This window comes from Oncorhynchus gorbuscha, linkage group LG18, assembly GCF_021184085.1.
Source record: "Oncorhynchus gorbuscha isolate QuinsamMale2020 ecotype Even-year linkage group LG18, OgorEven_v1.0, whole genome shotgun sequence".
Classification (NCBI taxonomy): domain Eukaryota; kingdom Metazoa; phylum Chordata; class Actinopteri; order Salmoniformes; family Salmonidae; genus Oncorhynchus; species Oncorhynchus gorbuscha.
In genome coordinates, this window is record NC_060190.1 from 19,342,244 (window position 1) to 19,358,377 (window position 16,134).

At 49.0% G+C, this 16,134-nt stretch overlaps 1 protein-coding gene across 4 annotated transcripts; it reads left to right on the forward strand.

Moving 5' to 3' along the window:
• The first annotated feature begins 13,883 nt into the window (after window positions 1-13,883).
• Window positions 13,884-15,855, forward strand: LOC124003770 (gig2-like protein DreN). Of its 4 annotated transcripts, none has more exons than XM_046312337.1 (2): window positions 13,884-14,117; window positions 15,089-15,855. In XM_046312337.1, exon 2 carries the CDS (start codon window positions 15,096-15,098, stop codon window positions 15,750-15,752), a length of 657 nt encoding a protein of 218 aa, XP_046168293.1. In that variant the 5' UTR covers window positions 13,884-14,117; window positions 15,089-15,095; the 3' UTR covers window positions 15,753-15,855. The 4 variants fall into 4 exon arrangements, with proteins under 4 accessions (XP_046168293.1, XP_046168291.1, XP_046168292.1 ...); XM_046312335.1 differs by having other exon boundaries at window positions 13,885-14,117; window positions 15,092-15,855; XM_046312336.1 differs by having other exon boundaries at window positions 14,102-14,237.
• The last annotated feature ends 279 nt before the right edge of the window (window positions 15,856-16,134 follow it).

Genomic DNA, 16,134 nt, shown 5'->3' on the forward strand with positions numbered 1-16,134 from the left:
CAGAGGGTTAAATAGGGAAATAATTCAAACGTAATGGGAACCAGGTGTGTACAATACAGACAAAACAAATGGAAAAAGAAATGTAGATCGGTGGAGGCTAGAAATCCGGTGATGTCGACCGCCGAACGCCGCCAGGGACAAGGAGAGGCACCAACTTCAGCGGAAGTCGTGACAGTAACCACCCCCCTTGACGTGCGGCTCCAGCAGCATGCTGACACCGGCTTTGGGGACGACCAGGAGGACGAGGCGCAGGACGATCCGGGTGGTGACGGTGAAATTCCTGCAGTAAGGAAGGGTCCAGGATGTCCTCCACAGACACCCAGCATCTCTCCTCCGGACCGTACCCCTCCCACTCCACGAGGTACTGAAGGCCCCTCGCCCAACGCCTTGAGTCCATAATGGCTCGCACAGTATACGCACGGGCCCCCTCGATGTCCAGAGGGGGTGGAGGAACCTCCCTCACCTCAGACTGCTGGAGCGGACCAGCCACCACCGGCATGAGGAGAGACACATGGAACGAGGGGTTAATACCGTAATCAAGAGGGAGCTGTAACCTATAACCTATAACAAACCTTGTTCAGTCTCCTCAGGACTTTAAATGGCCCCACAAACCGCAGATCCAGCTTCCCTGTGCATACACCGGGGCCTCACTGCGGTGGCGGTCGGCGCTCCTGATGTTCCATTGCAGGCGCCCCATGTTTCTTCCGAGCACCGAAAACATTCATCCACCGCAGGTGCTTCAATCTAGCTCTGATGGAATGGTGCCAGGACCGGCTGATAACCTAGTACGCATTGAAAAGGAGATAGGTTAGTGGAGGAGTGGCGGAGGAAGTTTTGGGCCATCTCTGCCCAGGGGATGAAAGCCGCCCACTCCCCCGGCCGGTCCTGGCAATAGGACCACAGAAATCTACCCACATCCTGGTTCACTCTCTCCACCTGCCCGGTGAAAACTTGAGGTGAGGCTGACCGAGACCCCCAGGCGTTCCATAAACACCCTCCAGACCCTAGACGTGAACTGGGGACCCCGATCAGAAACTATATCCTCAGGCACCCCGTAGTGCCTTAAGACGTAGGTGAACAGGGCCTCCACAATCTGTAGAGCTGTAGGGAGGCAAAGGAAAGAAACGGGAGGACTTAGAAAACCAATCCACAACAACCAGGACCGCGGTGTTTCCCTGTGACGGAGGAAGATCCGTCACGAAATCCACCGATAGGTATGACCGTGGCCGTTGTGGAACGGGTAGGGGTTGTAATTTCCCTCTGGGGGGTGTCTATATGCCTTGCACTGAGCGCACACCGAGCAGGAAGAAACATAAACCTTCACGTCCTTAGCTAAAGTGGACCACCAGTACTTCCCACTAAGACAGCGTACTGTTCGACCGATGCCAGGATGACCAGAGGAGGGTGACGTGTGAGCCCAACAGATCAAATGATCACGGACATCAGACGGAACGTATAGACGCCCAACTGGACACTGGTTGGGAGTGGGCTCTGTACGTAACGCCCGCTCGATGTCCGCGTCCACCGGTGCCACAAGGCAAGAAGCCGGAAGTATGGATGTGGTATCCTTGGACCGCTCCTCTGTGTCATACATCCGGGACAGTGCGTCTGCCTTAGCGTTCTGGGAACCTGGTCTGTAGAAAAGGGTGAAAACAAAACGGGTGAAAAACATGGTCCACCTTGCCTGACAAGGGTTCAGTCTTCTCGCCGCCCGGATGTACTCTAGATTACGGTGGTCAGTCCAGATGAGGAAAGGGTGTTTAGCCCCCTCAAGCCAATGCCTCCACGCCTTCAGAGCCTTGCAACAGCCAACAGCTCCCGATCACACACAACACAGTTTCGATCAGCCGGGCTGAGCGTCTTTGAAAACAAAAAATCCCAGGGGCGGAGCTTTGGTGGCGTACTCGAGCGCTGAGACAGCACAGCTCCTATCCCTGTCATGTTTGTCAATTATTATCATGTCTTGTCCCTGTGCTCCCCATTCTATTCGTTTCCCTCTGCTGGTCTTATTAGGTTCTTTCCCTCTTTCTATCCCTCTCTCTCCCCCTCCCTCTCTCACTCTCTCGCTCTCTCTTCTCTCTATCGTTCCGTTCCTGCTCCCAGCTGTTCCTATTCCCCTAATCAATCATTTAGTCTTCCCACACCTGTTCCCGATCCTTTCCCCTGATTAGAGTCCCTATTTCTTCCTTTGTGTTCCGTTCCTGTCCTGGCGGTTCCTTGTTTAGAATTCACCGTGCTGTGATTGTGTATCGCCCTGTCGTGTCGTGTTTTCCTCAGATGCTGCGTGGCGAGCAGGTGTCTGAGTCTGTCTGGTTCAAGTGCCTTCCCGAGGCAACCTGCTGTTCACCTGCTGTTCAAGATCGAGTCTCCAGTTTGTCCTCGTCATTTCGAGTGAAAGTTGTTTTTTTGTTTGTATTTACTTTACTGGATTAAAGACTCTGTTTTCGCCAAGTCGCTTTTGGGTCCTCTTTCACCTGCATGACAGAAGGAACCGACCAAGGAATGGACCCAGCGACTTCAGACGCTCGTTACACTGCCGTCGAGATCCAAGGAGCCATGCTCGGCAGACACGAGCAGGAATTGTCTGCTGCTCGCCATGCCGTGGAGAACCTGGCCGCTCAGGTTTCCGACCTCTCTGGACAGTTCCAGAGTCTACGTCTCGTGCCACCTGTTACTTCCTGGCCTGCCGAGCCTCCAGAACCTAGGGTTAATAACCCACCTTGCTACTCCGGGCAGCCCACTGAGTGCCGCTCCTTTCTCACGCAGTGTGAGATTGTGTTCTCTCTCCAACCCAACACATACTCTAGAGAGAGAGCTCGGGTTGCTTACATCATTTCACTCCTTACTGGCCGGGCTCGAGAATGGGGCACAGCTATCTGGGAGGCAAGGGCTGATTGCTCTAACAAGTTCCAGAACTTTAAAGAGGAGATGATTCGGGTTTTTGACCGTTCAGTTTTTGGTAGGGAGGCTTCTAGGGCCCTGGCTTCCTTATGCCAAGGTGAACGGTCCATAACGGATTATTCTATTGAGTTTCGCACTCTTGCTGCCTCTAGTGAGTGGAACGAGCCGGCGCTGCTCGCTCGTTTTCTGGAGGGACTCCACGCAGTGGTTAAGGATGAGATTCTCTCCCGGGAGGTTCCTTCAGATGTGGACTCTTTGATTGCTCTCGCCATCCGCATAGAACGACGGGTAGATCTTCGTCACCGGGCTCGTGGAAGAGAGCTCGCATCAACGGTGTTTCCCTGCTCCGCATCGCAACCATCTCCCTCCTCTGGCTTTGAGACTGAGCCCATGCAGCTGGGAGGGATTCGCATCTCGACTAAGGAGAGGGAACGGAGGATCACCAACCGCCTGTGCCTCTATTGCGGAGTTGCTGGACATTTTGTTAATTCATGTCCAGTAAAAGCCAGAGCTCATCTGTAAGCGGAGGGCTACAGGTGAGCGCAACTACTCAAGTCTCTCCATCAAAATCCTGTACTACTTTGTCGGTCCATCTACGCTGGACCGGTTCGGGTGCTACATGTAGTGCCTTGATAGACTCTGGGGCTGAGGGTTGTTTCATGGACGAAGCATGGGTTCGGAAACATGACATTCCTTTCAGAGAGTTAGAGAAGCCTACGCCCATGTTCGCCTTAGATGGTAGTCATCTTCCCAGTATCAGATTTGAGACACTACCTTTAACCCTCACAGTATCTGGTAACCACAGTGAGACTATTTCTTTTTTGATTTTCCGTTCACCGTTTACACCTGTTGTTTTGGGTCATCCCTGGCTAGTATGTCATAATCCTTCTATTAATTGGTCTAGTAATTCTATCCTATCCTGGAACGTTTCTTGTCATGTGAAGTGTTTAATGTCTGCCATCCCTCCCGTTTCTTCTGTCCCTACTTCTCAGGAGGAACCTGGCGATTTGACAGGAGTGCCGGAGGAATATCATGATCTGCGCACGGTCTTCAGTCGGTCCCGAGCCAACTCCCTTCCTCCTCACCGGTCGTATGATTGTAGTATTGATCTCCTTCCGGGGACCACTCCTCCTCGAGGTAGACTATACTCTCTGTCGGCTCCCGAACGTAAGGCTCTCGAGGATTATTTGTCTGTGTCTCTTGACGCCGGTACCATAGTGCCTTCTTCCTCTCCGGCCGGGGCGGGGTTCTTTTTGTTAAGAAGAAGGACGGTACTCTGCGCCCCTGCGTGGATTATCGAGGGCTGAATGACATAACGGTTAAGAATCGTTATCCGCTTCCCCTTATGTCATCAGCCTTCGAGATTCTGCAGGGAGCCAGGTGCTTTACTAAGTTGGACCTTCGTAACGCTTACCATCTCGTGCGCATCAGAGAGGGGGACGAGTGGAAAACGGCGTTTAACACTCCGTTAGGGCATTTTGAGTACCGGGTTCTGCCGTTCGGTCTCGCCAATGCGCCAGCTGTTTTTCAGGCATTAGTTAATGATGTTCTGAGAGACATGCTGAACATCTTTGTTTTTGTCTATCTTGACGATATCCTGATTTTTTCTCCGTCACTCGAGATTCATGTTCAGCACGTTCGACGTGTTCTACAGCGCCTTTTAGAGAATTGTCTCTACGTAAAGGCTGAGAAGTGCTCTTTTCATGTCTCCTCCGTTACTTTTCTCGGTTCCGTTATTTCCGCTGAAGGCATTCAGATGGATTCCGCTAAGGTCCAAGCTGTCAGTGATTGGCCCGTTCCAAGGTCACGTGTCGAGTTGCAGCGCTTTTTAGGTTTCGCTAATTTCTATCGGCGTTTCATTCGTAATTTCGGTCAAGTTGCTGCCCCTCTCACAGCTCTTACTTCTGTCAAGACGTGTTTTAAGTGGTCCGGTTCCGCCCAGGGAGCTTTTGATCTTCTAAAAGAACGTTTTACGTCCGCTCCTATCCTCGTTACTCCTGACGTCACTAGACAATTCATTGTCGAGGTTGACGCTTCAGAGGTAGGCGTGGGAGCCATTCTATCCCAGCGCTTCCAGTCTGACGATAAGGTTCATCCTTGCGCTTATTTTTCTCATCGCCTGTCGCCATCTGAGCGCAACTATGATGTGGGTAACCGTGAACTGCTCGCCATCCGCTTAGCCCTAGGCGAATGGCGACAGTGGTTGGAGGGGGCGACCGTTCCTTTTGTCGTTTGGACAGACCATAAGAACCTTGAGTACATCCGTTCTGCCAAACGACTTAATGCCCGTCAAGCTCGTTGGGCGTTGTTTTTCGCTCGTTTCGAGTTTGTGATTTCTTACCGTCCGGGTAGCAAGAACACCAAGCCTGATGCCTTATCCCGTCTGTTTAGTTCTTCTGTGGCTTCTACTGATCCCGAGGGGATTCTTCCTTATGGGCGTGTTGTCGGGTTAACAGTCTGGGGAATTGAAAGACAGGTTAAGCAAGCACTCACGCACACTGCGTCGCCGCGCGCTTGTCCTAGTAACCTCCTTTTCGTTCCTGTTTCCACTCGTCTGGCTGTTCTTCAGTGGGCTCACTCTGCCAAGTTAGCTGGTCATCCCGGTGTTCGAGGCACTCTTGCGTCTATTCGCCAGCGCTTTTGGTGGCCGACTCAGGAGCGTGACACGCGCCGTTTCGTGGCTGCTTGTTCGGACTGCGCGCAGACTAAGTCGGGTAACTCTCCTCCTGCCGGTCGTCTCAGACCGCTCCCATTCCTTCTCGACCATGGTCTCACATCGCCTTAGACTTCATTACCGGTCTGCCTTTGTCTGCGGGGAAGACTGTGATTCTTACGGTTGTCGATAGGTTCTCTAAGGCGGCACATTTCATTCCCCTCGCTAAACTTCCTTCCGCTAAGGAGACGGCACAAATCATTATTGAGAATGTATTCAGAATTCATGGCCTCCCGTTAGACGCCGTTTCAGACAGAGGCCCGCAATTCACGTCACAGTTTTGGAGGGAGTTCTGTCGTTTGATTGGTGCGTCCGTCAGTCTCTCTTCCGGGTTTCATCCCCAGTCTAACGGTCAAGCAGAGAGGGCCAATCAGACGATTGGTCGCATACTACGCAGCCTTTCTTTCAGAAACCCTGCGTCTTGGGCAGAACAGCTCCCCTGGGCAGAATACGCTCACAATTCGCTTCCTTCGTCTGCTACCGGGTTATCTCCGTTTCAGAGTAGTCTGGGTTACCAGCCTCCTCTGTTCTCATCCCAGCTTGCCGAGTCCAGCGTTCCCTCCGCTCAAGCGTTTGTCCAACGTTGTGAGCGCACCTGGAGGAGGGTGAGGTCTGCACTTTGCCGTTACAGGGCACAGACTGTGAGAGCCGCCAATAAACGCAGGATTAAGAGTCCAAGGTATTGTTGCGGCCAGAGAGTGTGGCTTTCCACTCGCAACCTTCCTCTTACGACAGCTTCTCGTAAGTTGACTCCGCGGTTCATTGGTCCGTTCCGTGTCTCCCAGGTCGTCAATCCTGTCGCTGTGCGACTGCTTCTTCCGCGACATCTTCGTCGCGTCCATCCTGTCTTCCATGTCTCCTGTGTTAAGCCCTTTCTTCGCACCCCCGTTCGTCTTCCCTCCCCCTCCCGTCCTTGTCGAGAGCGCACCTATTTACAAGGTACATAAGATCATGGACATGCGTTCTCGGGGACGGGGTCACCAATACTTAGTGGATTGGGAGGGTTACGGTCCTGAGGAGAGGAGTTGGGTTCCGTCTCGGGACGTGCTGGACCGTTCACTCATTGATGATTTCCTCCGTTGCCGCCAGGATTCCTCCTCGAGTGCGCCAGGAGGCGCTCGGTGAGTGGGGGGGTACTGTCATGTTTGTCAATTATTATCATGTCTTGTCCCTGTGCTCCCCATTCTATTCGTTTCCCTCTGCTGGTCTTATTAGGTTCTTTCCCTCTTTCTATCCCTCTCTCTCCCCCTCCCTCTCTCACTCTCTCGCTCTCTCTTCTCTCTATCGTTCCGTTCCTGCTCCCAGCTGTTCCTATTCCCCTAATCAATCATTTAGTCTTCCCACACCTGTTCCCGATCCTTTCCCCTGATTAGAGTCCCTATTTCTTCCTTTGTGTTCCGTTCCTGTCCTGGCGGTTCCTTGTTTAGAATTCACCGTGCTGTGATTGTGTATCGCCCTGTCGTGTCGTGTTTTCCTCAGATGCTGCGTGGCGAGCAGGTGTCTGAGTCTGTCTGGTTCAAGTGCCTTCCCGAGGCAACCTGCTGTTCACCTGCTGTTCAAGATCGAGTCTCCAGTTTGTCCTCGTCATTTCGAGTGAAAGTTGTTTTTTTGTTTGTATTTACTTTACTGGATTAAAGACTCTGTTTTCGCCAAGTCGCTTTTGGGTCCTCTTTCACCTGCATGACAATCCCAGCCTCTGACGCATCCACCTCTCCTATAAATGCCAAAGATGGATCAGGATGAGCCAGTATGGGAGCCGAGGTAAACAGAGCCTTCAGGTGACCAAAAGCCCTGTCCACCCCAGCTGACCACTGCAGTCGCACTGGTCCCACCTTTAGCAAAGAGGTAATGGGAGCCGCTACCTGACCAAAGCCCCGGATAAACCTCCAGTAGTAGTTGGTAAACCCTAAGAACCGCTGCACCTCCTTTACCGTGGTTGGAGTCGGCCAATTACACACGGCTGAAATACGGTCATTCTCCATCTCCACCCGTTGCAGACAGGCGGTACCCTAGAAAGGAGACGGACTGTTGGAAGAACAGACATTTCTCAGCCTTGACGTACAGGTCATGCTCCATCAGTCGACCAAGCACCTTGTGCACCATAGACACATGCTCGGTGCGTGTAGCAGAGTATATTAGAATGTCATCTATATACACCACTACACCCTGCCCGTACAGGTCCCTGAAAATCTAATCTACAAAGGATTGAAAGACTGATGGAGCATTCATCTAACCTGTACGGCATGACAAGGTACTAATAGTGCCCAGAGGTGGTACTAAATGCCATCTTCCACTCATCCCCCTCCCGGATACGCACCAGGTTGTAAGCGCTCCAGAGATCCAATTTTTGAAGAAGTGCACCCTGTGCAATGACTCTGTCACACTGGCTATGAGAGGCAACGGGTAACTGTACTTCACTGTGATCTGATTTATACCTCGATTGTCAATACACGGGCGTAAACATCCATCCTTCTTCACAAAAAAGAAACTTGAGGAGGCAGGTGAAGTGGAAGGCCGAATGTATTCCTGTCCCAGAGATTCGGAGACAAATGTTTCCATAGCTGCCAGCTCCTCCTGTGACAAAGGATACGTGACTCCTGGGAAGTGCTGCATCTACCATGAGATTTATCGCGTAATCCCCCCGTCGATGGGGTGGTAGTTGAGTCGCCTTCTTTTTACAGAAGGCATATGCAGGGGGAATGTGCACGGTGGAGACCTGGTTTGGACTCTCCACCGTAGTTTCACCTATGGAAACACCTACACACCTCCCTGAGCACTGACCATCCCTTGAGAGCCCTCTGTTTCCACAAAATGGTGGGGTCATGATCGACCAACCAGGGACGCCCCAACACCACAGGAAACGCAGGTGAATCAATCAGAAAGACACTAATTCTCTCCTTATGATCCCCCTGCGTTATCATACATTGTGAAGCTGTGACCTCCCTGATCAGTCTTGACCCTAAAGGACGACCATCTAAGGCATGTACAGGGAAGGGCACATCAACAGGAACAATAGGGATCCCTAATCTAATTGCAAATGAACGATCAATAAAGTTCCCATCTGCAACTGAATCTACTAGCGCCTTATGCTGGGAATGCAGGGAAAACTCAGGAAATTCTATACATACATACATGTGTAAAACAGGAAGCTCTTGGTGAGTCGAGCCCTGCCTGCTGCCTCGACTCCCTGGAGAACCTCCCCAGCACCGACCAGCAGTGTGCCTCTGCGGCCACAGGTGGTGCAGGGAATGCCACCCCCCTCCGGTCCCCCTCATAGCAGCACCTCCTAGCTCCATCCAGCGTCGTCGGATCTGAGGTGCTGGGGGATGGAACTGACGGACCTCGATCCGGACGTCCGCGGGAGGCCAACAGGTTATCCAGCCTGATGGATAGGTCCACCAGCTGGTCAAAGGTAAGGGTAGTGTCCCTGCAGGCTAGCTCCCTGCCAGTGTCCTCACGTAGACCACACCTGTAGTGGTCGATCAGGGCCTGCTCTTTCCAACCCACGCCGGCGACCAGAGTTCGAAAGTCCAGAGCGAAGTCTTGTGCGCTCCTCATCCCCTGTCTGAGATGATACAAGCGTTCCCCCACCGCTCTCCCTTCAGGTGCATGATCGAAAACTGCCCGGAAGCAGTGGGTAAAATCCTCATAATTGTCCAACGTCGGTCCTTCGCTTCCCCAGACTTCATTGGCCCATTCGAGTGCTCTACCAGTCAGACAGGAGATGAGGGCGTTTACACTCTCGCGTCCCGAAGGAGCTGGGTGAACGGTTGCCAGGTAGAGCCCCAGCTGGAGTAGGAACCCCTGGCACCCGGCAGCCATTCCATCATATACCCTCGGGAGTGCGAGCCGAATCCCACTGGATCCAGGTGAAGGAGGGGTGGACAGCAGTGTGGGTTGTTGTGGGAGCTGGGATGATGATAATGGGGTTGCTGGAAAAAACCCTCTCTCCCATCGCTCCATGGTTTGCAGCACATAGTCAACATAGTCGCGTGCTGCTGGACGCGCTCCTCCATAGGTAGAGGAGGGCTGTGTGCACCTCGTGACAGGACCTGAGCCCTAGGGCCATGCCTCAAGAGTACCTGGCCTGACGACTCTTGGCTGTCACTGTCCCTAGTCCACCTGGTTGTGCTGCTGATCCTGTTTCTGCTGTTCTGCCTGCGGCCATAGAACACTGACGTGTTCACCGGACACCCCCACCCCCTTATGTTTGGTGTACTCAGTGTATATTGCCTGTACAGAAGTATTTAATCCCTATTCGAATCAAATGTGAAAACATTCTGGCCTTTTTTCATCAAATCATTAATACGAGTCGATTGCCATAACTCTAAAAATATAGATCGCTTGCATATTCGCCATCACGTAGGCCACGTTTTCGTTATATCTGTTCATCTAATAGAATAAACTCCAATTTAGTCCTAAGTATCTGTAAGATATATCGTCCCAGGCAAGATGTGTCGAATTGCAGGAAATTAACTTTAAAACGTACATGTTTCTCTCCGCCGTCAAGAGGGGGGCCACATTTAAATCTCACTTAGGGCCCCCAAGAGGCTAGAGCCGGCCATGCTCTGGCGCATCACTTTCATATAAAGTGTTAACAAATGTTCTTGTGTAGAGATGACACACATCCACTGCTAATTAGGGCTGGGATGATACCAGTATCCAAAACACAAAGTAGATTTAATTTCTTTAGGAATACAGCCGTAATGTTGGAAACAAATCTAATTATGAGTCATATTTATTTATTTTCCAAGCTATAGCACACAATATTTTACATACAGCAGGTTTTTAAAGGACAAAAGAGTGAGATCTGCTTTGTGTTTTCCTTTTTGCCATTGAAAATATATTGCTATACTGCTATTATACTAATGTATAGTATACCTAAGCGAGCAGTGACCATTTTGCACCAGAAAGTTCACTTCATATCAATGATCTATTACATTGTCCCATCAGGGCTGTTTGGAGTGAATCCTACCTTCCATTCGATTCAAACGTTCAGTGTGTGAGACAACGTGAACATTTGTGGAAGTCAGGATCTACCCCTTAGTGAGTGACTGTTAATTGACCCCTCTCCCTCCTTACCTCAGCCCACCGACCAGCAGGGCATTCATGACACATGCACCATGTGACCCAGGGCAAAGTTTGCGCCCTGCCGGATGAAGGTGTTGGCCTCACTGGCTTTGTGCGGCAGCACGCGTGCCGTCACCTCCACCTCACTGTCCATGGTCCTCTGGAGGTGGACATACATGTCAACCAGTGTGGCCATGGCAGCACAGGACACTGCAGAGTGCAGGTTTTTCACCTGAATCATAATAACATGCACAGGCCCAGCTATTAATGTTGAGCAGTACAACCTACGAACATCAGAAACATGACACAATAATTCGTCTTGACTTGTTCTCCAAATGTAGCAGATTTGTGCAGATGAATGAACATGGCAGTGAAGGAATACAGCTACCTCATTTATAATGGCAAGGCAGATATCATGGAGTTTAGGCATCAGCATGTCCATGTGGGCCTGAGCCATCGCACGGAGACAGGTCAAACCCTCAATCTTCTTCTCCCTGCAATTCAGTGAAATAAACATAAGCAATATCCACAACATTTTCCAAAAACATTGTGATGATGTTCATCAATTAGGACTCCGGTCTCTTAACTTCTGAAGTTTCTACGCTCCGTAGCTCAAATCTACATTTCCAAGGACACTACACTGTACTTCCTTTAGCCTAGCTCCCATGGTCTTGTCTACAGTGAATACTCACCAGTCATCAGAGGGAGCAGCTTGAAGGTCTTGGTCAGGGCCTGCTCTGGGTTGGACCGGGGCTGCAATCTGGCCTGGTCCTGACTCTTTTTCATTTGGCCCTTTGGCTCACTGGCTGCCTTCTTGTCTATGGGTTGACAGCGGACATCTAGCTCTCTGTGAACTGTATATATTTATTTTTGTATTTATTAATTTGCATATCTGTTTGTAACTTTTAACACTAGAACATCTTAGTTCATTATGATGTCATATAACTCTAAATTTATGCTCAGAAGCAGGGTCCAGTTCAAATCAAATTTGTCACACGCGCCGATTACAACGGGTGTAGACCTTACCGTGAAATGCTTACTTATAAGCCCTTAATGCAGTTTTAAGAGTAAAAATTAGACAAGTAGAAAAATAAAAGTAACAAATAATTAAAGAGCTGCAATTCAAATAGTCTGGGTAGCCATTTGATTAGCTGTTCAGGAGTCTTATGTCTTGGGGGTAGAAGCTGTTGAGCCTTGAGCAAAGGTTATAACTCACTGTGAAACAGGCAAAGCAAGTGTGGAAAAACGTCTTAGCCCTGGACTAAGCTGGAGAAAAAAAGTTATATGAAAAGCCATTTGTGTCCCTTCCCTTCCTACTGTCTTCCTATGAAATCTATCCAGGGTCAACTCCCAGTCTAATTCCCATTAGTGTGAGAACATGAGAGGGACTGACCTGAGCCTGTGGCAGCCTTTGGCAGGCCAAGGAACCTTATTGGCTGAGGCAGTTTGCTCCTGGGCTTGGTAGGAGTGGTAGAAGACCTGGGTGTGGTGTCACGCGACTTGACCGGGGTCCTGACATCCAAGTAGTCATGGAGCTCTACAGGGGTGTTCATATCCACTGAGCTCAGGCTTTCCAGAGAGCTGGTGTCTATTTCCCCAATGGACATAACCAAGCCCAAAATTCTCCTGCACATGGCCTTCACCTCATGTACCACCTTTGGCGTAGACCAGAAAAGAATGCTCCCATCATAGAAATACATATAGAAATGTATACATAAACGAATACATAGAGAGATTCTGTATTCTAGGATCTATTCTAGTATCCTAAGACATGGAACCACTGTCTGTTTTGGAAATTTATCAGTCCAAGTATAATCCCGAACTGCAAATTTGCACATTTACAATAAATTCAAAGTCCATCCTACCTTCCAGGCCTCCTCCTTCAAGTGAGCCTCGATGGCCCTCACCTCCTCCAACAGATCAATTGGTCCATTGGTGTCAGCACAGCCCTGGTGTGACTGGACTTTCAGGGCCTTGACTCCCTGCCTGCCCTTCTTCTTCTTGCCCATCTTGGAAGGAGCTCCAGTGGGAGGGACGGGAACAGGACACACACTACTGCATGACTTCTTTACCTGGATGGACTCCAGAGAGTGAGATCCGGGTCGAACTTGGGCTCCGTCCATCCCCAACACCTTCTTCAGTGGGGCCAGAGCTATGTGTTCAAGCCTTTGTGGCAAAGGCCTCAGTGGAGCTTTCAGGTGCAGAATGCACTGAATAGAGGGGACGAAGTGGTGCGCGAAGGTGCTGCCAACCCCGATGAGAGCAGTCTGGACAGAATTCTTGCTTTGCTTCCATGGCCTCTCTCTCAGCTCTCTGCATCTGCAGAAGTCTGGCGTCACTGATGAAGCCACGATGGCCCTCTGAGATTGAGTAGCTCTCCTGATAGCCTTGGATCACAATGGTACAGTATGAAATGAATAGCAGAAGTGAAGTAGTCAAAATAGTTTCTACTGTGTGTGATGTAAATCTTTTAAGCTAAATATGTTTTGGATGTAGGCCTATTGTATATCTATGAAACCATGAAATAAACACAGTTATATTTTTGAAAAACTTTTGAAAAACTGATGAGCTTTATAAAACTTGAAAACTTGTCCTGGTCACCCCGTTGGTTTAAAGCCATGTTTTGCTTCCTCAAGCTTTCAATGACGCTCTTCATCTGAGAGTTCTCCTTCTGGAGTTTGTCAAACTCACTTGTTTTTCTTCCTCGAAAAGCCAAAGATGATAAATATTAGCACTCTCAAAATAAGATCTTAACCTATCTCTGTGAAAGATCTATTATGAAATGAGTGGAAATGGAATTTTGCCAGTCAGATGGAACCAGCAATGACATCATGGCAAGGGTTCTGTTACATTGTGATGTCATAATTGGATCTGTTGACAGTGCTGATTAGCACATCAGCACATGGTGAACATTCATGAAAGCTTTTTGATTCCCATATAAAATCATAAATATGTGATGAATTTGTAAATAGTATATTTATACACATTCCTATTCTCCTAAATGTTTTTCAATAAAAAAATGTGTCATTTGAATCTGGTTTAGTATCTGAAACGACTGGATTTGAAATGGAATTAACCCCAACCCTGATGACCAATGATAAAATAATACATGCTGTGTTCCCAGAAAATCACTAGAGGACGATATTGCCTAGCATGTCTTACCATGAGAATGGGCCTTGGGTCTTACAGAATGGGTCTTATAGAATGGGCCTTTGGTCTTAAGATATGGAATAGCATGAATACAAGAATGAGGGATTCTGTGTACACCACTCTAAAATGAAGGTGAATGTGATCTCTAAAGCAAACCGGATATTGTTGGAAGAGATTCTATTGGGTGTGATCTCCATGAATGCCAATCAAGGAAGCTGTGTTGAGCTGAAAAATCGAAAGTGAAACTATCTGAGAAACACTGTCAACATTGAAGGCAAAAAAGGTAGGTTAATCACGAGAGAAAGTTAGAAACACTGTAATAATATTTTAGCAACTTATCCACAGCCAGTGAGTTGCACAACATTGGGATCTACAAGGCATAGATTTAAGAATTTCTATAATGGTAACTATACTGTGTTGCATTTATTGTTGTTACTATCTATATGTATGTTTTGCTTTCTCATTGTCCTGTCAAATTACCGCAGTACAGCTGCTCTGGTGATCAGGGTTGATTTTAATTCTGTTATTTCAGAAAAATGACAAGTCTTCATATTACAGGAAATTATGAGATTTGAATTCAATTATTCCCTGAATTGACCCCAGCCCTGGTGGGGACTATACAACATACTCTTTATGGACAGAGAAGTTGGAGTTTAGTTCAGGGAAAAGGAAGTGTTCAGTGGCACCTTGTATACCTTATGATATCCTACTTTGGAGTCAAATTAGAACACAAATTAGCATTGTAGTTCACGTTTAAAGACAATTTCTGATTGAACGAAATATGCAGCAAATCCCTTGAATGCAGTATCCGCAACTGCGGGAACATTGTCTTTGTCAATAGCCCTATAAAGTGGATCTTCAGCTGTACGGTTCGAATGAGAATTTCCGAGAGGCAAAAATCATGGAAACATACTTGAGTAAACAATAATTTGAGTGGGGAGATTTTAGAAAAGAAAACCTCTATGTCTATGTCTTCAATACGTTTTGATGTGTGTGTACAACACATATAGCCTAACCCAGTACAGCCTGGAGAGGATAGGCCACCCCTCTCTCTGAACTGAGCTCCTCTCCAGGTTCCTTCATGGGAGTTTTTATCACTGTGCTCTCACTTCTGCTTTGCTTGCACTTTGGGTTCTAGGCTGGGTTACTGTAAAGCACTCTGTGATAACTACTGATTTATAAAGGTCTTTATAAATACATTTGATTGATTGATCTCATCTGTTTACAAATTGGTGTCAACTGTGTTTCCGTTAGCAGAGCCATGCCAGCGAAGTTGGTGCAGTTCAGCGGTTGGGAGGCTGTGGTTGAGAAGCAGATTGTCCTGAAACCTGGTCAGGCACCACGGGGCAGACAAGGCTACACCATGTACCATGGCACCCACCGTGACAGCGCTCGAGCCATCATCACAGGGGGTTTCCGGCCCTCTGCGGGGGGCACGTTGGGCCCGGGGGTCTATTGCAGCCGGGACATAGCCAAGGCGCGGGGCTACCCTAGTGGGTGCCCCCCTGGGGAACACGTGGTACTGCAGCTGAAAGTCCGGGTGGGCCGTGTGAAGAAGATGGATGGACAGAATTTAGCAATGTGGCAATCGTGGCAACAGAGTGGCTATGATACTGCCTGGCTGCCCTCCACCGTCATTGGGCATGAGGAGGACTGTGTTAAAGACCCCAAGCGGGTGGCGGTGAAAGGCATTGCACACTGTGGCGACACGGCCACGAAGCAAGCCCTCGAGAAGCTCATCAGTCAGCAGAGACAGGGGGGGGAGTCAAGTGGACAGGGAAACGAGCAGGGGGTTGTGCGCAGCTGTAAGGTGTGCAAGATGCAGACCCCGATTGGCCACTCTCTGGAGGTGTGTTGGGGGTGTGACGCCACTGTATGCCCTTTTATGGACAAACATGTCTGCAAAAGGAGCAGTTGAAAACGACAGATTTGACATACTGGATACTATATGATTATGACATTATTGGTTAATTTGACAATAAAAAAATGAATGGAAATAAATGAAGCTTTGTTGATTCACACATTGTCCCCCACGATGAAATCGGAGGGGGACTATGGATCTGTCTCCGTCCATTCGCACGTCAGTACGAACAGTGCGCACGTTAGTTAGTCCCACGCAATCTCTCAGACACCACTGGGACGATTTTGACTAAACTTGGGTGAATGATGCATCTTGCCATTGACGACATGTTTACTGTTGCCTTGTCATTCTTTCAAGTATCATTGCGACTTTCATTGATAAACAAGCTTTTTTAATTAAACTGTTTTAATGATGGGCGGCGGATTGAACACAATGAGTG